Source organism: Pocillopora verrucosa, chromosome 12, assembly GCF_036669915.1.
Source record: "Pocillopora verrucosa isolate sample1 chromosome 12, ASM3666991v2, whole genome shotgun sequence".
Taxonomy (NCBI): Eukaryota; Metazoa; Cnidaria; class Anthozoa; order Scleractinia; family Pocilloporidae; genus Pocillopora; species Pocillopora verrucosa.
In genome coordinates, this window is record NC_089323.1 from 565754 (window position 1) to 590105 (window position 24352).

General features: G+C 38.3%; 3 protein-coding genes across 4 annotated transcripts; 1 reads left to right on the forward strand and 2 right to left on the reverse strand.

Moving 5' to 3' along the window:
* Nucleotides 1-152: 152 nt before the first annotated feature.
* LOC131778043 (protein N-lysine methyltransferase METTL21D) lies at nucleotides 153-4685 on the reverse strand. Its single transcript, XM_059094431.2, has 5 exons — nucleotides 4414-4685; nucleotides 3019-3129; nucleotides 2704-2776; nucleotides 1707-1826; nucleotides 153-1169 (listed from the first exon to the last, which is right to left on the reverse strand). The coding sequence occupies exons 1-5, from the start codon at nucleotides 4659-4661 to the stop codon at nucleotides 1065-1067; spliced, it is 657 nt and encodes a 218-aa protein (XP_058950414.2). The 5' UTR covers nucleotides 4662-4685; the 3' UTR covers nucleotides 153-1064.
* Nucleotides 4686-5049: 364 nt separating this feature from the next.
* LOC131778018 (glucosidase 2 subunit beta-like) lies at nucleotides 5050-14021 on the reverse strand. Of its 2 annotated transcripts, none has more exons than XM_059094395.2 (19): nucleotides 13886-14021; nucleotides 13032-13148; nucleotides 12349-12444; nucleotides 12166-12223; nucleotides 10833-10890; nucleotides 10442-10501; nucleotides 10292-10355; nucleotides 10138-10203; nucleotides 9770-9854; nucleotides 9367-9433; nucleotides 9159-9248; nucleotides 8881-8941; nucleotides 8559-8741; nucleotides 8168-8230; nucleotides 7794-7863; nucleotides 7510-7599; nucleotides 6829-6903; nucleotides 6314-6410; nucleotides 5050-5711 (listed from the first exon to the last, which is right to left on the reverse strand). In XM_059094395.2, the coding sequence occupies exons 1-19, from the start codon at nucleotides 14001-14003 to the stop codon at nucleotides 5562-5564; spliced, it is 1668 nt and encodes a 555-aa protein (XP_058950378.2). In that variant the 5' UTR covers nucleotides 14004-14021; the 3' UTR covers nucleotides 5050-5561. The 2 variants fall into 2 exon arrangements, with proteins under 2 accessions (XP_058950378.2, XP_058950377.2); XM_059094394.2 differs by having other exon boundaries at nucleotides 8559-8744.
* A 130-nt stretch (nucleotides 14022-14151) lies between these two features.
* Nucleotides 14152-24260, forward strand: LOC131778074 (uncharacterized). The gene is made up of 14 exons (XM_059094461.2): nucleotides 14152-14313; nucleotides 15486-15570; nucleotides 16320-18024; nucleotides 18521-18617; nucleotides 18769-18941; nucleotides 19077-19128; nucleotides 19863-19947; nucleotides 20402-20470; nucleotides 20582-20638; nucleotides 21167-21235; nucleotides 22052-22171; nucleotides 22503-22604; nucleotides 22872-22957; nucleotides 23087-24260. Exons 1-14 carry the CDS (start codon nucleotides 14276-14278, stop codon nucleotides 23205-23207), a joined length of 2859 nt encoding a protein of 952 aa, XP_058950444.2. The 5' UTR covers nucleotides 14152-14275; the 3' UTR covers nucleotides 23208-24260.
* The last annotated feature ends 92 nt before the right edge of the window (nucleotides 24261-24352 follow it).

Sequence of the window (24352 nt, forward strand, 5' to 3'; positions counted from 1 at the left end):
ACAGTCCTTTCAGTGAATCATGTACGCGCGCGCGTCTTGCGAGTGCAAAACGTCACAGAGCAACCGCGGGCCTGACGTGCGCAAAACGTCACATAACCGTCATAATGCACTTTGTTTCATCACAAAAACCAAGAGCTGTTCTTTGGGCTGGTTTAATTTCCGTAAAGATGAGAAAATGACAACTTTAGGTTACCAAGCTAGTTGATGACAATTACGCTTTGTAACTTTAATAATGCATTGAACGGAAAGCCAAACATTGGCTTTTGGTCGACTGAAAATATATAGCTACTTCTCTGAGAGGAAAAAAACTCAAGTTTCGACCCAAGTAAGTGTTTTCAATTTGTGTTGCAATATTTTACAAGAAATTGTGAAATGAAGCCTAAGTAATTCGTGTAGGGTAACGCAAAGGTGGATTGATGTAGCGTATTTTCACGTAGAAAAAGGAGCATACATGTCGCTGAAAAAATTCCTCTCAGATCTGGAACTTTGTGAACTGAATTGTGGTTCATGCAGAAATTGTAAAAAACAGTTCCAAGACTTTCCTCATCCACTTCTTTAAGACGTTGAGACATTTAAGAAGTAACCAAATGTCTCAGTGTTTCAATTCTTGACACAAAATTTCCAACTTTTTTCCAATTCTTCGACCACTACGCAGCTCAAACGAACACTTCTGTACTTGTGCGACTTTTTCAGGCCTGGATGTACATTTGCAAGCTGGTGTGAACTCTTAAATCGTGCACACCTTTTCAAATCCTTGCAGATGTTCCCATTGTGTAGCGTTGATGCCGATTCATAAAGTACTTACATCATGGTCGAGTTTCTGGGAACACGTTTTTTTTGCGCTGCAATTTCGAATCCACTGTCGCATCCTGAAAAGGCAGGCTTAACTCTTTCAAATAACGAAGGAGTATCGAGGATGCTCTTAGTGTCCGCGCCAGGAAGGTTTTTGAGCGTATCTATAAACGTTGTCGTTCTGTTCGGCTTAATGAAGCAGTATAGGGATTCAGTTCTTCGCTAACCGACTTGAGATCTTGCCAAGCATCGATTTCCGCCTACCACTACCTTTAAAGTTTTCGTTTAAGCTTTAAAAGGTGAATATCAGGGCTGTGGTAAACTGAGTCTTGTTGTTCTTCTGGGATTTCTTCCACTATGAAGTGTTCTTTGATAAGCTGAGAACAAGAAAACGAGAAGGGAATTACAATTTCAGTTGGCCATTGCTCTCAGGTTAGGCTGCAGAACAAGCGTCATTTCTTTGTGTTTTCCGGTGAATGAGGGCAAGCACGAAGCGAGCGTGAGGAGCGAGAGACGTGCGAAGGGGCTGAATATGCGCTAGGAGCGAGACACGGGCGAGAGAGCTCGAGCTCCAAGAAAAGGAGAAAAATGTCGTCCTCTCCTTGCACGTGTCTCACCCCTCGCGCGTGTTTCACTCTTTGCGCGCCTCGCCCTTCGCGCTTTCCTCGCGTTTGTATACATTCGCCTGATACACTAAAACTGTCGCCTGTTTGCAGGTTATCGCAAGGTGTAGGCCTTTAATGTTGGAACTCAACTAAGCGGAGGTATAAGAAAGCCCTTAACCCCTTCTGATGGGCTGCTAGATTCTCCTTTTTAAACTCCTGCATTTCCTGGGTGAAACATAAGGAGAAATAAGTGTTACAACAAAAGACTTGGGCTTCATACCCCACACCCCTTGAACTGAAGTTCATTACCTGATGGAATTTTTTCTCCAGCTGAGGCTTATTACCAGTTTTTCTCTCTTCATAGCTTATCAAAATAGTTGTGTTCTCATTGCTCAGATCACAAAGTGTAGACACAAGAGGTTCTAAGGACTAATAATAAGAGAAAATTTTAAATCATTCAGGCTCATCAAAAGACAAACAATTTCACAGGCAGGCTTGTGTGATGGACAACTCAATCATAGGCAACCATTTAACTCTCACAACCAAGCATCAGTATGCATATTCTCTATACCATTCCCTTTAAATTTCTTAAGATGTTGACAGGGAGAATTTGTTCAACAATCAAGAACTTCTTTAGTTGGAGATCATTTCCTTTTTTTCTCATGACCTTAATGTTTAATTCAGTAGTGATGTTGTAAGGAGAAATTAAATGCTTGTCACTCCTAGGAATAAAAGGGTTAACCCTTTAACTCCCAAGAGCTGATTGTTAATTCTCTCCCCTAGCTCCTACACATTTCTTTGTGAATTAGTTCAGAGAAATTGGTGTTGGATCAAGACAACAACTTCAACCTGATAAGTTTAAGAATTCTCATTACCTTTTTTTTTTATAATGTATGGATATGATAAGGAGAAGTTTCATGTTAATCACTTCTGGAAGTTAAAGGATTAACCCTTTCACCCCCACAAGTGACCAAGACAGAATTTCTCCTTACAATATGAATACAATATCAAGCAGGCTGGTGATGAGAATAGAGAAGAATATCAGTCACGGGATTGTTAGTTGATCCACTACCAAATTCTCTGAACTAACATCATAAGAATTGTATAGCAGATAGTAAGGAGAATTACTAATCAGATCTTGGGAGTGATAGGGTTAAACTTGAAGAGGAGAGCTCAGGACAACACTGTATAAGGGACAGAAAAAAGGTATTAGGGTGTAAAGAGATAAGAGCCAAGAGCCAAAAATTTCATGGATGGTTGGCTTGAGTGCAATAGAAAAAAAAAAGTTCAACAAAAGTATTCTAACCTCTTCATAGTAAATGCAATCAGCAACAAGAACAAGATCTGGGCAGGGTTGAAATGCTGACACATCTTGACCCCTAAGATTCCAGACATGAAATACATTAGCCTCTTACATGTAACAGGCTCTCACTAGGCTGCTTCATAAGAATATAATGTCCAGGCTTCTTGTAAAGCCTGCAGATGTGCTAGTAAAAGCCAGCTGGCAGGCTGAAACAACTTCAGAAATGATATCGCAAATGGCACAAATATCCTGTGAAGGAGAAATGCATGATGAGAAGAATGGAAAGGAAAGGGGCAGATAAAAATGAAGGCTTCTTACCATTTTAAGGTGGCAGCTGTAAATGTTCCAGTTATCATATACTGATTGCTAGTTTTGTTCAGTTCAATAAGTGGGACAACCTCAGGCAAGTCTGTACAGCACACATGTGCACTGAAAATTATAGCAAAATAATTTGAAATAAAAAGAAGCTAACTTTGTGCAAATATTGTTGACGAAGCAAACAACACTCCTCAAGGTGAGACACTTTTTAGGTGCACACCATTTGAAAACTGGTTCAAACAACAAGGCACCCCCTTGATAAATGCTTAGAGGGTTCCAGAGGTTCACAATAGTTAAATATTCCATTATTTAAAACTAAAACAGGGCAGCAATCCTTTTCTTATAGAATTGTTAATATATGAAATAATTTACCATTTGAAATAAAACTTAGCCAATCTCTAAATAATTTTGAGCATAATTTAAGAAGGCATCTTTTGAAAAACTTTTTGCAATGAGCTGTTCCATCATCCTTTTACCCAGCCTTAAATACTTATTTTCATCAATATTTATCCTTTATTTCGTTAACTATTTGTAAATTTAAATTATCATTGAAAAATCCCCATGAGGAGTTGTTAATAAATATATCTTATAAGATGTTTTGGCGCGTAGTATTACTGAGTATTTTTACGAGTTGCGCTGTAGTTTGATAAGCCTATAGGGCGAGTCAAAATACAAACAACAAGTAAAATACTCAGGGATATTACACACCAAAATGCCTAATAAGTTATTTTTTCTCCAATTGCCTTTTTTTTCTGCTAAGTATTTCTGCTCATTATTCACAAGGCAGGAAAAGCAAAGTGTATAGAGAGACATAGTGCATGCAGCCAACTGGTTACACAGGTTTTTTTTTTTTACAGTAAAAAAATAATCAACAATCCAAATGACTGTACAATATTGCAGGATATTTGTACTCTATTTGCATGTTATTTGCACTCTGCTTTGTGCGGTTGGTTAATAAAGTATTGTATTGTATTTTATGAACAACTTTCTAAGCTAGAAACTTCTCTTGAGTGGAGGCCTCTCCAAAGTGGACATCGCCTCTAGGCTGAACAGGTTTCAATGATGAACGCCTCCCGAGTGGACACCTTTTTAAGGTGGTAATATATCTATGGAGGACACTTCCCTATGATGTCTTCCTCTCTTGAGTGCACCCTTCCATAACATGGACACCTCTCTAAGTTGGAGAACTCTTTTAAGTGGAACCAACTCTGATTTGGATCCGTTTACACTACGGTACTTACCTATTCAAGGCAAGTGAGCTCCTTAACCTACACTTACAAAATGTTGGCCGCGGAATAAAGGGATTGGATAGTAAACGGGTGTCATGAAGAAGTAAAGAGGTGATCCTTTTAAAAAGGTATAACCATTGCTCATTACAACGAAGTGGTGTATTACCCGCACGAGGCAGCTATTAGTCCAACCACACCAGTACCGGCACCTAGTTCCACAACTTGCTTATTCACGAGGTGTTTTGTGGGGCAAAAGTGCTCCGTTTGTAGATATTTCGCAAGAACTAGGGCAGCATCCCATACAACACAACTTTCGTCACCTACTTCAGCTTGCTTGATCTTAAGTATTCCATCTTTACACTCGATTTCTCTCTCAAATGTACGATCACAGAGATCTGCACCTTTGACCGCCATGTTGAAGCTCAGACGGCAACCGCTGACTATTTAGGAACAGCTGTGGCTTAATAGGAGACTGAAACGAGCATAGTAACTGCACCGATGGCTACATGGACTCCCCAGGCTTAGGGCTCATTTCAAAGCTTTAGAACTAAGGGAAGGGGAAACATTTAACCCAACCACCCCATAGCAATCTTTCCAGGTTTTGCCTATCGTTTTTATGGACGCTTTCGTGATGCAAATATTGGGGAACAATTAATTCAATTAATTAATGCAGGTATTGAGAATGATCCAACTTAGCAGCCAGGGGGAACAATTCAAATCAGATCTTGGGAGTTGGAGAAGTACCAAATCACTTCATTTTAAATCATTATTTCTACAACAAAGTAATTTCCATACAACAACGTCAAAACAATGTGAATCCTTTTATTAATTAAAAATGCAACGCAAGGCAAATCTGTACGTCAGTTGGAGTCTGACGTTTTAGCTTCAGATTTAGTTACAGCTCCTGATTTGGTGCAAATAACAACCTCACCCCCTAACTAATGAGTTATTCGTGTGCCGATTCTCTCACATTTACGTCATTCTTTCTGTTTGTATTGAAAGATCATGACCTTTTATCAACATATATAATCTCATTACAATCATCTATACATTCCTTATAGTAACATTTAGGAGAATCTGGAGTTTGTATGATCCAAGCACCAGTATACAATTTCTCCTTAAGGGTCTCTGATTTTTTTCAATGCCAGCTGGGAGAAGTTCGTTTTTGATCAGGTTACACCCTTCAAGTCCTGCAAGAACTAGAGTTTCGGCGATTTTGACAAACTCAGAGGTTTTAGACTTTACAGTATCATTAATAACAAATATTTGTTTTTTTTCCAAGTAGAAAATTCTGTACAAATATGTCCTTTCAGATTACAGTTCCCCGCCATGTTCATGTAAATGTGCGCCCTCTAGGTCAATATCCTGACATGCTGCAGGAGTTTTAAATTCCATGCGGTATTCACATCTGCTGGGCTCTGATACTTGAACCAGCTCGTTTGCTGAGCCACAACGAAGGATTACCTGCAATGAAAAGGAAAATGTTCTCTATAAAATTGTTACATATTGGTTCGTCGGACCTTGTGTCATATGGAAGTTAACTTTGTTCTCGGTTTTTGCAGGTTAGGAGTTCGAGTCTCGTTGAAACTCCTTCATGAGTGAAGGGGTATCCACGGAAAACGTAATTTGCTTTTTCTTGTTCCATTTGGCTAGGTTTTCGAATGGACTGTTTCGCAAAAATCTTCGATGGCTAACACATGCTTTTGAAAGACTAGTAAACGATGATGTTACAAACAAAAGAGAGCATTTGAGGAATTTTCTTTGAGTATGAAATCCAAGATTGTATTGCTTTATTTTCACTACGTACTGCTATTGATTTGAAAAAAAAAGAAAAAAAAACTCACGCCACTTGCTCAACCAATCAGATGCAAAACTAAGGTTAACTACTCGCGTTTTCCCGCGCCTTTGACAGTTTACTCGTCCTAACTTGAGTTCCCAGTGGCTCCTTGGGGTATCTTCATGTGCTCTGATTGGTCATTTTGGCTACTTGGCTTAGGTTCTAGAAAACTCACTGAGCGTCTAAGACTACACTTTGAACGTGACGGTCAAAGCTAATCTTTACTCACCTCAGCTGATCTGCTAGGTCCGTTCCAACAGCTCTGTCCTCCTGAATATTTCATACGGCTGTACTTATTGGGGTCACCTGTCCATTCACCCCATGTTCTACAAAAGATTCACCTCAAAATTACAAGGTTACCAAATCTGCGATTTTAGAATTCGAGGTAACTCAGTTCTAAGTTATTCATACGGCTTCAAAGATGGCCCTGCGCGTTCTTTTTCCTTTAACAATAAGCGACAACAAGGAAGTGACTACAAAGCCAAGAAGATACATTTTCTTCGCGTAATCAGGCTTTTTAACTAGCAAATTATACTTGTAAGAAATGGTACAAACACAAATGGACTTCATATTTCCTGCCATCAGTAATAACTCTGCATGTTGTTCATACATTTGTCATGTAGCTATAGATAAATGACAAGTTTTAACTAAACGTTCTGTTTTTTGGGAAGCACGAAACGCTAGTTTTGAGAGCATTCACGTCGCCAAAGTTTTGCCTGGGTTTGACCCAAAAGTAAAACTCACCCCAGAGAGGTTTCTGAGCCTCCATCTTTGGGCTGCTGTGAAGCTCTGTCAAATGGACACAGTTTGTACACATACCTAACAATTGGGAATACAAACAAGCGTAAACAAGATGTTTAGACCAAAAATATCTAATCACCAAGCATAAAAAAAGAAAAGAAAGCAAAAACAGAAACAAAAATACTAGAAAAAAAAAACACAACAATACAGACAAGCAAACAAATGAACAAAATAATTTCTTAAAAAGGACCACTTTCCTCATTTCAGTTTTGGACTTGGGTTTGGTCTGTCCCATATTATAATAAAGCTCGGATATAACACGTACTGTCATTGGTTGAAAGAGCGTGCTCAATGAGAGTTTAGAGCATAGAACTGAGCTAAAGCTGTCACGCCATCTGCCAAATCGTACTATGTCCGACCTTTTCCGGGACTTCTTTCTAGCTTTTCTTTCGTTAATAAAAGTGAAATTTCGGAACAAGCGAGCAAAGGTTTGCAAAAATGCCAGGCTTCCTGCGTGCTTTACAACAGAACAGAGCACAGTCAAGGCTTCTCTATTTGTTAACTAGAGCGGCACACAGACATCCCGCGCTTAGCCTATTCCCCCATGCACCACCCACGGTCCCCTAAATACCAGGGGGGGGGAGGGGGAGGGAAACTTTTTCGGTTTGATATTGTATCACTTACTCTCTGTCGGTGTATTCAAAACATTGTCCCTGAAGGGGCGAAAACTCTTCTTGCTGGCCAAGGTTCAGATTCAACGTTCGCTCAAGGTCACTAAAATCCAGGAAAAAATAAAACAGCTCAATGAATGCAAAATCAAGAACCGATGGCGAGAAAAAAGAAGAACAAACGGACGAATGAATGGAATGTTAAGTGTACGAGTAAGTTGACAAAATAAACGAAAAACTAACAAACGAACGAACAAGAGAGAGCGACCGAACGAACAGCTTCTTTAAGAATCTTCAAACCTGATTTCTCTTTCTGCGTCATTTGAAGCGGTATCTGCAGCATTAAACTCCTTTCTAGCATCATCAGCAGCTAAAATATGCAAAAAATAAAAAGCAAAAAACGAAGGAAAAAATATTACATGAAACAAATCAGACCTTGTAAAGATACAATAGCAAAAGATTTTAACCGTCATCAAAATGGTCCTCATAACGGCTCTGTGAGCAGTCACTGGTCTGAATATGAGCCCACGAACTCCATCCGAAGAAACTCGCCTCTTCTCGGGGAGGAACGAAGATCGGGCAAGAGAGATCGGAAAAAATCGAGTCCGAGTATAGACATGGCCTCCAAAGCATACTGTAACTAATGTGTTAACATTAATAACCCTTCAACTTACCAGAAATTTTTGCTTTTGTTTCCTCGTCATAGTCCGGCATCTTTAAATCATCATCTTTGCTATCTGGAAAATTATAGGTTGAAAAAGAACAGAATCCTATAATCAGAAAACTTACTCGCGTCATGGCTAGCGGCCTTCGTAAAGAGAGTTTTCCAAAAGGCGCGCCGATACCCTATAACTCCCAAGATCTGATTCTTAACCCTCCACACTAGCGGCTACACATTTCCTTGTAAATTAGTTACCAGAATTTGGTATTAGATCGAGATAACAACTTCATCCTGATAAGTTTGAATATTCTCATTCCCTGTTTGCTGGACAGTGTAGGAATATTATCGGGAGAAGTTACAAGTCTATCACTTTTAGGTGTTAAAGGTTTAACTGGTTAACGCACCTTCTGGGTTTGGTTCAGGTATTTTCTTCTCGGCCTCCTCTTTGATTTCGTCCACGTGTTCGTCTCTATCATCATCTTCGTCGTCTTCGTCATCATCTTCTTCACCAGGAACATCTGGAAGATCTTCATCATCAAAATTTTCGTCAGCTGGAGGAGGCAGAGGGGGAGACTCGGGTGTATCACCTGCTGATGGGGATAGGAAAATGTTTAGAGCACTTTTCGACTTAGTCTTGTTAAACCAAAACTCAAATCGTGATAACAGCTAAATAGGGAAAACAAAAATATCTCGAAGAAAGTACATTGAACAAATTTAAAAACAAACCTTCTGTGGGTTTATCTTCGCCCTCAGTTGTAACTGATTCATCTGCAGGTGGTGGCTGGGACTAAAATCACAGAGCAAACAAAAATTAAAATTACAAATTGTGAAAATTAATTAGTACTTTCATTAATTGTAGGACAGTTTTAAATTATGTTTCCTGTTCATATTGGGATTTGGATGAAATATTTGTTACATAAACAGAAATTTTTACAAACATTCTCCGTGTGACTTACCGAAATGTCATTATGACCAAGCCTTAAAAAAAATTATGATAATAATACCTGCTTGGCACCAAATTTTTCTTTGAAATTGCTCCACAATGCAGAGAAAAAGCCTTCAAAATCTGACTCCTCATATCCTCCTAGCAGCTCCTAAAAATATATACAAATCTATTAATTTAAATTTGAAAATAAACAGATGGGGAAAAGGTACCAAAGCATCTAAATTAAGTTTCCCTAATTTTAACATGTTGCTATGACGAAGCATTACCTTGGCCTCTTCTTCACCATATTTTTTATCCAGAAGATCAGTATTAATAACCTCTTGTGCTGTCACACTACAAGAAAGACAATTCCTCTATGATTTAATTTAAAAATTGAATTATTTCTTCTGTTTAACCCTTCCACTCCTACATGTGACCAAGACAGAATTTCTCCTTACAATATGAATACAATATCAAGCAGGCAGGTGATGAGAATAGAGAAGAATATCAATCATGGGATTATTAGTTGATCCAATACCAAATTCTCTGAACTAACATCATAAGAATTATATGGCAGATAGTAAGGAGAAAAACTAATTAGATCTTGGGAGTGAAAGGGTTAAGAAGAGGAAAATGTGTAAATCCAGAAAGGGAAATGGCAAGAAATGGGAGATGATATAAGGTAATTACCGTCCATCCTCATCTGTATCCAGAGCTTTGAATGAAGACTCAGCAGACGCTCTGTCCCTTTCTGCCACAATTTTTGCTTTGGTTTCTAAAAATGAAGAAAACACCAAACAAAGAGGTTATGAGTCAATCAATTAAAAGCTTCAACACCCCCCCTTCCCCTGCTCACCCAGGTAACCCCCCTGGCATTTGAACTTTAAAAGATTGTTCTGATGAAATTTCCACACCACTGGGCAAAAAAAAGTGTTAAAATGCCCCTGCTTCAAATCTATTGGTGAATCACAAGATTACTGCATCTCCTACCCTCAAATCAGACATTTTACTCCATTGCAGTATTTACCTCATGAGTTGAACATTATAGTGTCCCTTACCTTCCCAGTCCTTCTCATGTTTATCCTTAGCTTCCTTTTCAACTGCTTCAACCTCCTCTTTTTTGGCTGCCATTACACAAAAAAATATATATATTTACAAATCATCTCTATTGCACATAAAACGACAAATGTACCTTTTCAAATATGTCAGTACCTTTCAAGTTTTCAACAACAGCTTTCTTCTCCTCCAGCTGTTTCTTCAATTCTTCAAGCTTTTGCTGTGTAATAAAATGTAGTGAGTCAATTTTCTCCAATAGAAAAATATTAAGTAACCAGAACATTCTAACACACCAAGCAACTGTACCTTTCTTTCTTCTTTTTTTCCCTGACCTTGCTGACTGTAGTCTTGTTTAATAGCCAGCCCCTTAAAAAATCATCAAACTCCATAAATGACAGATATTTCAAGGAAACACTGTGTATCAAGCAAATAAGAAATAATTCTTGCAGATGGACTGCAATTCAAGCAATTGAAGAGAAGAAGTGTGAAAAATCTTCAGCTTTTACAGGATACCAACTTGTGCCTCCCAGATGCTAGTTGGATGCCACTATCAACTGAAGTTACATGTGGGAGAAAGGAAGATTTTAGAGGGTTCGTCTTTCACATGAAGGAAACTGAATAAAAATTGCTAGTCTCATACATATATATATAAAAAAGGTAAGGCTAAATCAGATACTCTAGATTCTGATCCACTAACCTGCTTTGCCAGTTCAGCTTCTTCTCGCTGTTTCTGGAACAATTCTCTATAAAGTTCCCTAAAAATGTCACAAATACATGTGCCTTTTATCAACAAGTGTGCACACTTTTCTGGCCAGTATGTTTATTTACTAGACTGCAGAAAGAAAGATAGAGAGACTGTGGACTTGAAGAGATGATGCAGACAAACAAACAGACAGGACAGACAGAAAATCTGAATCCTTAGCTTATAAAATGTAGCCATGCAAACTTTCACCCAGGCAATAAATTCAGCACTGAATGAATTGGTAACAGGCTTCTTGCTCTCCTTTCCCCTCTCGGCTCAAGTGAGCAATGGTCAGTGTTTGGCAAACTGAGTGCGATTCACAGAGAAAGGGTACAACTTATCTCTACTTGTAGATAAAGTTTGTTTCCAGAAAATACTTTCAGTTATGTCATGAGCTAATTACAAAAGCTTCATTACAAAAGCTTACTCTGGGAGCAGACCCTAATTTTTTATTAGTACTGTGGCAAGGGCATTTCTTTGCCTGTGAGAAAGTTTAAGGCCCTAAGACAAAGCCAGCTAACAAGATGTCAGCAAGGGATCTAGTGCCCCATTACTAGTGCCAGATCCCTTACAGACCAATCCCTAGCTCACTTTGCTTTACCCTTTAACCTCACCCATCTTATTTCACCTTGTAACATCACCCCTGAATCACACATGAAGGGCACAAGAATAAAGAAAAAGACTACCAACTTTAAAAAAAAAGCTCTTGATTGAAAAACAAATTCTCTTTGTCAGTTAAGAAATGTATAAAGAACAGTATGGAGAATATGCATACTGATGTTAGAGTGTGAAGGGTTAAGGCCTTCAACTTACTTGTAAGCAAAGAAACACTTTTTTGATGGTCCTATTAAGACGTATTTTGGTATTATCAACTGAATTGATAACCTAAATTGGCCACCTTTAAGAGTTTCAAAGCTGATGTTTTGATTGTTAGCAATTTGTTAGTCATTCACTCTGACAAAGGGCTAATGCTCAAAACACCAGCTTTGAAACTCTTTATAGGGACCAATTTATGCTATCAACCAAGTCCATAACACCAAATTACCTTGTACCTCTCCTACCCATGCAGCACCACAGTTTCTTTAGAAACTTACCCCCTTTATTCATTTGGCTAATAATAATGACTTACATGTACTTGTGGGCTAGCAAAAAAGGTTATCAAGATTTCTTTACTACAAAATGACACCACTTCAGACCTCGACCATGACCTCTTGAAGTCTAGGGACCTTTCTAATACAAATGTAGGTCACACATAAGAACAGCAAGGAAATTTTTAAAGTAGGCTTACTTGCAAGTATTTGGACAGGTTACAGTGCCATCATATTCATCACTGCCATCACAACAGTCTGAAAAACAATTTGGAAGTTTACCCCTTAGATTCATTATTTTCATGACTGAACATTATTAAATTAAATGTTGGCACAATACTAATAGAAGTGCTTGTTTATCAACCAAAAGGATAGCAACATACCACAAATTTCATCATTGACTCTGGAAGATGGAATATTTAAGGGCTTAAACCCAGCATTTGTACAGTGAAATTTTCCATTAGTGCAAGCTGATGTTCCTGAAAAGCATGGAATAGCAGAGTTACTACAAAGTGATTTGTGGGAAAAAGTATTGTTGAAAACCATTAGTAAGTAACTTTCATTTTACTTCTTGTTATAGAGAAATGCAAATTGTTTTGTTCTAAGTTGATTTGGTTTTAACAACTAAGTTGATAATGTAAATTGACCACCCTCGAAGAGTTTTGCTCTGATGAAGGGCTAACACAATGCGTGAAACATTGGCTTTGGAAACTCTTTATGATGACCAATATACATTTATCAACTCAGTTGATAAAAACAAATTGCCTTATTGTAACCCCACTGATGCAGCACCACAGTTTCTTTGGAGATTTACCCCCTCTATTCATTTGTTCTAAGTTGGTTTGAAGTACATTAAGGTAAAAATACCATCAAAGCAAGGACAAGCAGCAACAACAAACTGAACCTAAGTGTGTTTATGCAGATTTAGGTTTGGGAGTCAAACCTGCCATAGCTATGGGAGCGAGAGACAAACACTTTCACTACTGTTTCATTCTACACCCCCTAAGTGCACAGGACATTTGCAACTCACAATGGAATTACTATATACAGTTGCAATCGCACAGACCTGGTTCATCAGTGCCATCAACACAGTCACAAAAATCATCATTTACACTATTAAATGGAACAGTTGCAGATTTATCCAAGCAAGTGAAGTCCCTGGATGGATCATAAAATGCTAACCCTGAAATCACAAAAAGATAAGAGCTGTCGATCAAAATCATTTTAAGAGTCTAAAAAATGCCTTAACACTTTAAGGCAGACAGATGGTGAGAAATCAGAACACTATCAATGATCTGGAGGTCAAGAACAGCCAACAGAAATTCATCAAAGGACTTCAATGACTGTTTCTCTCCCAAGATCTCATTAGCAATTCTCCTTACTGTCTGCCATACAATACTTACGATCTTAGTTTGGAGAATTTGGTATTGGATCAACTAAGAATCGGTACATTTTTTAAAAATTTCTTCATTTGCGTGCTTGATATTGGAAGGGGAAATTCTGTCTTGGTCACTCTTGGGAGTTAAAGGGTTAAGTGAATTTGTCATTTGGTATCAAGAATGATACGATTTAAGCATCCAAGGATACATATCTTATAAAAAATAAATGACTACAGCGGATGGCGCCATTAATTAAAATAAAAAAAAAAACTGAGGCCGGCATAATTGACCTTGTTCAATTTCATGGCGCATCGCCAACTCGACAAATTCTATGTTTTAAAAATCTAACGTGCGATAACACTGCCATTAAATCAGATTAGGCGCATGCTATGGCAATTTTTTTTGGCCACTTGCGTATCAAAAAGAGATTTAGTCTTAAGTTACTTTTTTCGTCTAGTGACTTCAGTTCACGACGCTATCTTTCCTTAATTAAACGACGCAAATTAGCAAATAAATTCATATTGGGCCGTGATCTACTTACTAGTAAGTGCCACTCCTCTTATAGTGGACGCTGTAGCTATATACAAGTTAAATAGAAAAATCGCAATTATAACTAGAGAAATTTTCCCCATTTGAGATAAGCCATGGAACGCCGCCATGTTGAATACACGTGTCGTCAGGAGACTGAGTCAACCTCGTTTCCAATCTTTGACCGCGAAGAACTGGAAAGCTGTAATACGAAATTCCCGCGAAATACAGAGCTCCGCTGTTCAAGGAGTTCGCGGGAGCTTTCTTCGTTGTGTGATTGCCAAATTTCCCGATAACGGCGTGATGAGATGGCGACGTCCGATTTTTCGGTTGTAATCACGAAAATGAAAGCTCGCCATGTCACTGCAGGATGATATTTCACAAAGGATTGTATTGAAAGGCTATGGAAGCTCCTGAAAAGCTTTCAAGCGACGAACAAAGGTGAAAAACAACTGGTTATGGGGTATCATTTTCAAGCTCGAGTACTTTATTTAGGGACAACCGTATTTTGATTTATTCCGCTCTACTTGTCCTCATTCTTGCTTGCCTTTATTTACATCTCTTGATTTCTTGCTGAGAATGTGATATTTTTAGAAAGAAGTATAGCATTACCAAGCTTTCTTTATCAATTGGAATTTTTGAACCTCTTTCAAATAAAGCAATATACACGGACAAGTACTTGAAATTTAAATTGTCCGAGATGCGTGTTTTCGTCGCGGCTAAATATCCGTCTAGCTGCTTATTTAAAAACAACTTAGTCAGTCAATCAAAAAATTTTCTACCTGCCTTTCTTTTAATGGTGTGCTTCTCAGAGAATTAGTGCATGTGTGTGCGATTGGTAATCGTCATTTGGTTAATCATAAACCGAAACGAGGTGAGGAAGTTGTAAACAATGGTTTGACCGGATCTTCACTTTTTGAACGTGTGGACTGCATCATTTTGAGCTGAATATCTATCAACTGAAGGGTGGCATAATAAATTTTTGTATGTTCTACCCTGTATTACTGTACGGTGTTTTTCAGTTTATAATCAAAGGTTATTTCAAAGGTGTTAATTTACTGTTAATAAGATAAGGGGTCTCTTTGAGCTAGACAGTCTGGCTCAGTTTTTGAGATCTCACCTTGCCCCTCTTTTCTATGCAAAATATTCAGTAAAAATGTGTTGAGAAGAACATATCCTTTGGTGTGGGACATTGCATTTCTTTCAAACAAAATCTGGAGTACAACAAAGGTTTCCAATTAACCCCATGCCATTCCAACTATCAAATAACAGAAATCTTGCCAAGCACAGTTCGAAACAGGAAAAACTGTGAAGGTTATATGTTGTTCATCTCAGCAATGTAACAAACAATTTTACACATGAAAAGAGGACAAATGGTTTTCCCACAAATCGGTCCAACTCATGGCTAGTTGCTGAACTCAAATTAAAGAAAGAGGCAATCAGTTTGGTAATAGTAACTTTTACTTGTCCAAGCAATCCATCATCTATTTGACTGGAAGGTCATTTACAAATGCATTAGGTATGAATTGATGACCAGGAAGGAGTTTTCCTTGGTATACCAAAGCTCCTTAATTTTGAAAATAGCAAGAAGATTATGTTATTTCATCTTTCAGTGAAAGAGCTGAGAAGTTCTATGACCAGGCTCTGCTTTTAGTGGATTGCTGCAAGATCCCTGAAGCAATTAAATTGTTTGAAAAGGTTTGTGGCTTTCACATTTAAATGAGCTGACTTCTGAATGAAAGTTATCTGTATTGAGGTCAAGTTAGACTTCACCCTTTCCATCCCATCTGAATTTTCTTGTTATCATTCTCCTTGAGATCAAGTTAGCAAACTCACATGATCTGTAGACACTGAACTTTGTATATCAAATCATCATCTCTGTGGGATCTTTGCCAAGCTGACTTAACCCTTGAACCTTAATTGTGATCAGAATGTACTGTAACTTCCTGTTACAATTTGATACATTATCTAGCAAATTGGTAAGGTGAAGAGACTACGTGATCAGCTGTAGGATCTCATGTTAACCCTTGTACCCTTACATCAGTATGCATATTCTCCATACTGTTCTCTATACATTACCTAATGAGAGGACAAGGAGAATTTGTTGAACAATCAAGAGCCTCTATGGTTGGGAATCATATCCTTTATTTTCTTGACCTAAGTGTGTGATTTAAGGGTGATATTGTGAGGAGAAATTAGGTGTTTATCACTCTTATGGTTCAAGGTGTTTATGTTATAGTAACACCATATTCAGTTCATCAATAATCCAGAGGGAAATATAAATTGTATGGCAGTCAAGACTAGAGGGTTTGAAGTCATACATGTATCTTGTTAGTCAAAGTGTTGATGACCAGTCTATACTTGTTTACTTTCATCCATTAAGTAGTTTATCTCTCTTCCTGTTCAAAGATATATGCACATGCAATTTGAAATGTATTTCATTCCAGGCCTGTCAGCTCAAACCTAGCTGTGAAGTCTACAAGGAAACGCTGGATTTCTTTCAGTCAAAAGCAGATCTTTTAGACAACAAACAACAAGGATTAAGCTATGCCAGTGTCTCCAGGCCAAAACCAAGCTGTGGGAAAGCAGAACAGAAAAGTTATTCTGCTGAATGGAATGTAAAGAAGGCAAGAGGCAAAGTGCCAGAGGTTTCAACTTGTTATTACAGCCATGCTGATGAGCAGGCTACTATTGACAATCCATGGGCTTCCTATGTGAGCAGAAGTCATCGAAAGAGGAGTACTCCAAGCAGCCCAATTGATGGTCTTACTGAGATTGATCTTCCTCAGATGAGTGAGAACATGTGGTACAGTTCTGGAAGTCAAAGTTTGAAACAAGACTATGATCGCCAAGATCGGGATGAAGTTGACAGTTTTTTCAGTTCATCGCTAAACACACCCATCAGTTCACAGGAAGCATTGAATGAGGATAGCAGTGTTTGTGATCATAAACAGGAAAATCACAGTGATGACACAGTTGATGCTTTCGTTAACCAGAGGGAAGAATGCCCAGAGGAGTGTTATGAAGACAGTGGCAACTACGAGGAAGATGTAGATTCAAGATTTCTTGATGAATTATGTGCAGCACGAGAAACATTTTTAGATGACTGGGCTAAATACTATGATGTGTTAAATAGGGATTTGAAAGAAGAGTCACCATGCTCTGAATCAGGTGTTTTAAATCAGGGTGTTTCCACACCTTTGGAATATTCTGACAGTTTTGATGATGCAAAGAGTATTAAAGATAAGAAAAAGATAAATCACTCAGGGAAAGAAAAATCAAATTCTGAGAAACCTGAATCTAAGATCAGCTGTGATGTATGTGCAAATTGTGGGCAATCAAAGGAAGGCAGAACTCAACCTTGTAATGCACCAAAAAACAGAATTCATTTTGTAAATGGTACCTGTATTTCTAGTGCTAATTCACCTATAAGTAATTGTACTTGTAACAGGAAACATTCAGTGAAGGGTATTTTTAAAGGAAAATCTGGAAAGACACCCCTTTCTACTTCACAGCAAGAGTTTTATCAAAACCTTCAGAACTACTTTGGCAGTGGAGCAGTTAAGAGTGTGAAGACAGATTCTAAAGTAAAGAAAGAAAGTTCCTCTGGTGGTATGGATGCAAATTGTGCCACAAACTTAAATTCGTCATCCTTAAGCAATGAACCATCAAAAGTTAAATCTAGTCAGAATGTTGCAGAAAGTAATGAGTGTAATGCAAAAGCTAGTAAACACTCTGATGACTTTGCTTCAAAGGAACAATTGATCGATGGGGTTGAAGGTTTGAGGTCATCATTCAGTGAAGATGGAGTGGTGAAAGACAAGACATCATTTGATGAGGGTAGATTTCACCAGGAAAGTTTCAGTGAAGGACGGAAGGTGGGTGACAATGTTGACAATAACACCAAGGCCTCAGTTAACACAGAACATGTTAAGAGTTCAAAGGAAAGAACTGATTCTCACTGGCGATCACGGTTTAAGGCTGGTGTGAAATCTAAAGTCAGTCATAGGGCAAAGAGTATAGATCCTGCTGAAACAAGGAAGCCTTCAAATGCACATGTCAAAGAGAGATCAAGATTGAAACCAAGGACAGAGAGAACTGTTCATGCAGAGTTTGACTTGTCTAAGCTTACATCTGGTCTTTATTGCACAGGTATTTTTGTTCAGTTTCCTTTCTATCATCCCCTCTTACCTTAATTCCTTCTGTCTTACTTTCCCCTTTTTCTTTCTTCCTCTGTTCCTCATTCTGTCCTTTCCCACCATTCTTTTTTACTTCTTTCCTCACACTCTCCCTAGTTGCTCCCTTACCTTCTTATTTTTTGTCTCTCCCTCTCTCTCCTTTGTCTCTCTCTCTCTCTCTCTCTCTCTCTCTCTCTCCTGTCTTACTCTCTTCATCCTTCCATCCTTCCACTCTTCCTTCCTTACACCCTGCCCTACTTCCTTCCTCTTTCCCTCCCTCAGCCATTCCTGCTTTACCTCCCTCCATTCTTTGTTCTTCCTTCAGCACTCCCATTTTCTTTCCTTCCATCACTCTTCCTTCTGTTCTCCTTTCATTCCCTTGTTATATCATTCTGTCTTCACTTTGTTCTTTGTTCTTTATTCTTAATGTGTAATTTGCCATATTTTGATATTTCTATGCTGTCTTTAAGGTGTAGCAGTTTTAAGTAAGAGTGGTCAAGCAGTGAAGTCTATTTTCTACTATGTTCTACTCCTTCTGGCTTTGCTTTTTGGCTTTTTCATTTATTGGTGAGTGGAAAGTTTGGTCTTTAAAAGATCTGTACTAAAACCTGTGAATATTACCCCTACTCCTATTTCTTCTTTGCATGGAGGTACCAATCATTATAATTGGAAATGTAAAGCCAACTGGGTTGTTTCTGTTTATTTTTTTCCACTCTAGCTCTTGGTTTGCTGGCTGTTGGGCATGCAGGAGAACATTGTCTTTTGTTCCAGTGGGCAGATGGTTGGCTGAGGGAAGAAAGAAACTGTCAACTTTATTTGAATTCCGTCGGAAACAGAGAGAAAGAAGAAGCACATACTCAGATGGGCAAACTTACGATCTTCCCAAGAACGGTAATTTATAACAAAGTAAATCTATTTTTTTCTCTAATTATTGCAGTCCATTGTGCTCTGGGCAACAAGGTCAATTTCTCATTCTCTTGGTTACTTTTTGTGTGTTTTAGTTTGCTTGTTTTTTATAATTTGTAGGAGATGCCGCAGTGATGCACATGTTGCAAAACAAAGACAGTGATCCCTACAGGTTGGTACAGGAGCGCCACATTAAAATTATATTTATAAGAACTTATTTTTAATATTAGAAAATAATGCCTTTGATCAGTGCATAGGATATTGTTTATTTTTTCTCTCCTTCTGTTATGGAGCACATATTATGCAAAGTTAACCCTTTAACTCCTAGGAGTGATTGACAAGTAACTTCTCCCTATAAAATCCATAAATTATTCAGCATTTGGTAATGAGAAAACTCAAAGTTATCAGTTTAGAAGAAGTTGTTATCTTGATGTAACCCCAAATTCTTGTGATAAATTTACAAGTAAATGTGAAATGCCAGTGGGGAGAATTAACTACCAGATCATGGGAGTTGAAGGGTTAACATCTCATCAAGCCAAATAATATTTGATATATATTTATTTTAACATGTATAATAAACACAATTTTGAAGGCCTAGGCACACTGAGGTGGCCTTGCACATGGGCTAAACTCACATCACATTATCATGTGATGTGACATTTTGCCCAAATGTCACTTAAGCTTAGATGACATCACTTCCTGTCACATGCCTTGCATGCATGCATTGCATGATATTGCATCATACATTGCATTATAATACTCAATTAATAAAGGAACAATGCTTTTGATAAACACAAAAGTAAAATCAAACTGGCATGTTTAGAATTCTCTGTAAGCTGATCATGGGTGATTTACATAGAATAATGATCTTCCAGTAATTTTTTGATATTCATTTTTTGTATGTAGTGTCCTTGGAGTGCCACGAGACGCAACAGATGATGACATCAGGAAGCAATACAGGAAGTTAGCTGTACTGATCCATCCAGACAAGGTACAATGAGTATGTTTACAAGAACTGGCCAAAACTTGTCATACAACTCAAAAATGGCTCACAGTGTAAAAGGCTTGTTGTTACGGTGCAAAAAAACAAAAACAAAAAAAGAGAAAAAAATTTAACATTAAGTCCTACAAAGAATGAAGTTGTGATTGATAATAATAATATTATAATAATACAAAAATTTCTATAGCAGCGTATTCTAGAGCTCTAAGGCGCTTTACAATAAAATGTTTAAAGCAGTAACTTAATAAATATTAAATTCGAAAAATACTAGAGCAAAACTACAAATAAAAATAACGCTTAAAAAGATAAGTTTTAAGGTTGCTCTTAAAAGATGTAAGCCCCAGTTGATCTTAGCCCCAGTCGTATTTATGTACCTCAAATAAAAATTAGGAAAAGAGGTGTTATTTAATGGTATTTCTTCCTCCTCATTTTGTTTGTTATAAAGAATACCCACCCACAAGCAGACGAGGCTTTCAAGACTCTTGCCAATGCTTTCGACATTCTAAGTGATCCTGTAAGTTGACAATTGTTCATTTATTCACTTGCTATTAACAGGTAGTTATTGGATGAGTTTATTTAAATATATATGCTGCTCATTTGTTTAATATTAACATCTTTTAAATAGGAGAAGCGTGCCAATTATGATGCCGAAGCAGCTTGGAGGACGAGAGCGGAAGAAAGGGTGAGTTAAGTTTATAAAATCAGTGTAGAAAGGTCCAAACTTAAGAATCAATTTTCCTTTTCTTGTGGAGATGGAAGAGGTTCCAGGATAAACAGTAAAACCTGCCTGAAGATCTCCTAAAACGAGAGAAAATAATAACAAAATGGGGATTTCATGGATAAAAACGGACTAAAAGCCGCTCAAAACCAAAAACGACCGCTGAGATGATGAAGCCTGGGGACTAGACAAATGCAAACAAATACAGAATAGGTTTACCTTTTATAAAAACCAAATTTCAAAGAAGGGCGGAAATGATTGTTGAAAATGGATAAAAACTAGCGATTTTGATTATGAAAGCCAGATCCAAAATCCCCATTTTTTCGTAAATGCATGGAGAGCAGCATTTGTTAGACTAGTTCCCAGGTTACGTCAATGAGTTCCCTGGACCCTACGAGAATCAGGCGACAAAAATTGTACGACTTTTTGTACAGTTTGTTTAAAATTTTTAACGGGGATTTTTTTTCCCTTTTTGCTGGATATTTCTTGTAGAAGGAGCGTTACGGTGGGCACACGAGTCCAGAACAGTTTTTTGCCGATTTAGGGAAAAAGATGGAAGAGGTAAGTAAATTTTTCCACAGAGAGATTTTATTATTAAAGAGCCGCAAACTTGGGAAGAAGAAAAGTAAATCCGAAGTGGAGCGAAAAACGAGGGAAGTCTGGGTCGAGTCGCGTCGCGTCGCGTTTAGCGAACTGAGCGCCCGGAATCGAACCTCAGACCTTCGCAACTCTCGACCCAGTGCTTTTTTCACTGAGCTTCAGAGAATGTTTCTTGACAACGGAGCAAACACTTAACCTCTTCACTACCACCAAAGGGTTAACAGGTGGTTTCTTCCTACAATATCAATATGCTATCCAGTGAGGAGGTGGTGATAAAGCAATCTTCAATCGTGCATCAATCCTCTCTCCAGCAAACAGGTGAAGACAGAGCAATTTTCAATTCAGTGTCGGAAGAAATCAGGAATTACTGTCTTATGGCTTTCTTCGCTTTGATTGGTCGTGAAAACTTGCGCCATCCTCCAAACCAATCAGGCGCAAAACAAAGGCATTTGTGACTTGCTCACCAGCGCTTTCCCGCGCTTTTAGTAGCTTGCATATACTGTTTTTACTTCGAGCTCTCATTGGCTAAAGATAATGTTAACCTTAGTAGTGATTGGTCGTTGTGATTACTTTGGTTTTGGTTTATCGACTGCTCAATTGAAAACAGCTCTAATAGACAAACTCATGAGCTGAATTGCGTAGTCTTGATGTAACACTAAACTCTCGTAACTTATTTAGAAGGGAATGTAAAGTAGCAGGAAAGGAGAATTACTCAGCAGATTTTTGAGGCTAGGTAGTGAATACCACTTTGACGTAATTTCCTTTTTGTTAAAACAGATGCATAATTCTCTACATTGTAACGTGTGTGATGGGAAACACCGTCGCTACAACACAAAGCGGTTTATTTTGACAGCTCGCTTCTGTAGTCGCTGCAACACAAGACACGCTGCTAAAGAGGTACTTGCACACGTTTGAAGGCTTACGGCGAAGGCTCTGCTAATATGGAGGTTAATTTAAAGCTCCTTCAATTGGAGGACGGGATGAATTTTGTTTTACTTTATTGCGCGCTGTTATTGGTCAAAGAAACCCGCGCACTCTTTGTACCAATCAGATGTAAAATATAACCCATCCATATTTTCCTGCGCTCGAGGTTGTTTAGTTCTCACTGGCTATGTTAATTATTTAAGTTTTAGCGTTACGTTACGGAAAGCGCTCTAATGGACGGGAGAGAGGGGAGGGTGGGTATGGCACGTAAAAATTTACAAATTTCTTTTAATTTTTTTATCAGGGAGATCTGTGGGCAGAGAGTAGTTTTCTTGGCTACAAACTGCACTTTTATGCCTGTATGGAGGGTGAAATATTTGATGTCACTGAGTGGGCGGCTTGTCAGGTTTGCATCTGGTTTTATCTTAATTAGCCGAACGACTAGCTAGTTATACTGCACAATAGCGATGGATTTCCGAGCTGCTGTGTTCGAATTCGGTTAAAAGTGATAACAGAGGGGTGGGAAAGTAAGGAAAGTTAATTTCTTCACCCCGCCCCCCACCTGGGGGGGGGGGGTAGGGCCACGTCCTCCTAGTCGATATGTTTATCGTAATTATTTAAGTCGAGTCTTTTCTTTGTTATAATTTTTTTTTCGTTTGTTTTACGTGAGCAGGGTATTGGTCGAGTGGAGGCCAATCCTCACACGGTCCATCTGAAGCTCAAGACCCGTCAGACACAACAAAGCAGCTTCAATTCTAGGTTTGTCTTTCAGTTTGATATCTGTCTTGCTATATTGACTTTACGATAACGTGTCTGTAACAACTAGGCACCAAAAGAAGGTCGAATTACCAGAGACTGATTTGAAATGCTTGTCTTGTTTGATTGCAGATCGGAAGAAAGGGAGTTTGAGAATTTCATGCGTGCGTTCTTCGGGCAGTTTGGCCCTGAAGGAGACAAATTTCAGGGAGCCAACAAGCAACGAAAGAAGAAGAAAAAGAAGAAACATTAGTAATGTTTGCGTGGGTAGAGGTTACAGATTGCTAGGAGATCGATCCGGATCTACCTAGTGGTGTTCGACGTATCCCTACGTATGATTGGGGAAAGTTTGAGTGTGGCTTGATCAAAGTACTTAGGTAATTCTGTGTAGTTTTCTTAATTACAGTAATCTCCATTTGAATATCGAAAACAATCAGGGTTTCCAATGGTTTCGCCTCATGGTGCTCTGTGATTGGTTTAGAAAGCTCGCGCCACCCTCCCAACCAATCAGATACAACTTTAACCAATCACGACTTGGTCACACGCATTTTCCCGCGCTTCGGGGAGTTTTCTTGTTTTCACCGTTTTTGTGTTCCTATTGGCTAATTGTGACGTTTTCTTTTTTTCTGATTTGACCCTGTAATTACCATGGTGTTCATTTCATGTCTCTCGATCGACATGCACTGAAATCTGATTTTCGAAGAAAATTCTGTGACCAGTTCGTCATTGCTGAAGTTACCCTAAGTAACACTCCTCAACTTCGTCTCTTTATCTTTCCAACTTCCAGATGTGATTAACATTAAACTTCTCCCAAAAATATCCATATATTTTCCATCAAACAGCTACCAAGAATACTCAAACTTTTCAGGTAGAATTTGTTATCATGATCTAACACGAAATTCCCATGACTCATTTATAAAGAAATATGGAGCAGCTAGAGGGGAGAATTGGGAGTGAAAGGGTTAATTTGGCGGAAATTATCAGGTTTTGTTAAATTATTCCCTATCACTGCATGAAACACGAAATACAGCTTTTAAAAAATCAGCAAAATCATGGAGAAATGAAAGGCTGCCGTTAAGAAGAAACAGATCAAACTGTAACGGATAGTTGTAAGAGTCCGATTAAAAAGGCTCTTACAAGTTGTGTATCTGATAAATTAGAGATTATGCTATAAGTTTAAATTTAAAAAAACTATATTTTTTCGAGTTAAATCCTATTCATATCAGTTTGAAGATATCGTCACGTTACGCTTTCAAAGAGATGTCTTAGCTTAAGTCAAGGCGTCAATAAACATTTTTGCGAATTATTTTCCAGCGTGTTCTGTCTTCTCGGACCCAGTCTCTCGTTTGAGAGGCCTCTGAGTAGAATCCCAATCCCTCTGCTTTATATCGGTGTATA

Bases quoted from the DNA above. Each gene is read 5' to 3' on its own strand.
- LOC131778043 (XM_059094431.2), bottom strand. From the start codon at position 4,661: ATGGCGGTCAAAGGTGCAGATCTCTGTGATCGTACATTTGAGAGAGAA. The intron at 2,777-3,018 runs GTAAGAAGCCTT...CTGGAATCTTAG, and splicing joins ACAGCTGCCACCTTAAAATG to GGGTCAAGATGTGTCAGCAT. The intron at 1,827-2,703 runs GTTAGAATACTT...TCTTATTATTAG, and splicing joins ATTGCATTTACTATGAAGAG to TCCTTAGAACCTCTTGTGTC.
- LOC131778018 (XM_059094394.2), bottom strand. From the start codon at position 14,003: ATGGCGGCGTTCCATGGCTTATCTCAAATGGGGAAAATTTCTCTAGTT. The intron at 10,502-10,832 runs GTTAGTGGATCA...TGATTTTTTAAG, and splicing joins AAGCTGAACTGGCAAAGCAG to GGGCTGGCTATTAAACAAGA. The intron at 5,712-6,313 runs GTGAGTAAAGAT...TTTTCATTGCAG, and splicing joins GACCTAGCAGATCAGCTGAG to GTAATCCTTCGTTGTGGCTC.
- LOC131778074 (XM_059094461.2), top strand. From the start codon at position 14,276: ATGGAAGCTCCTGAAAAGCTTTCAAGCGACGAACAAAG. The intron at 14,314-15,485 runs GTGAAAAACAAC...TTCATCTTTCAG, and splicing joins CTTTCAAGCGACGAACAAAG to TGAAAGAGCTGAGAAGTTCT. The intron at 18,025-18,520 runs GTATTTTTGTTC...GCTGTCTTTAAG, and splicing joins ATCTGGTCTTTATTGCACAG to GTGTAGCAGTTTTAAGTAAG.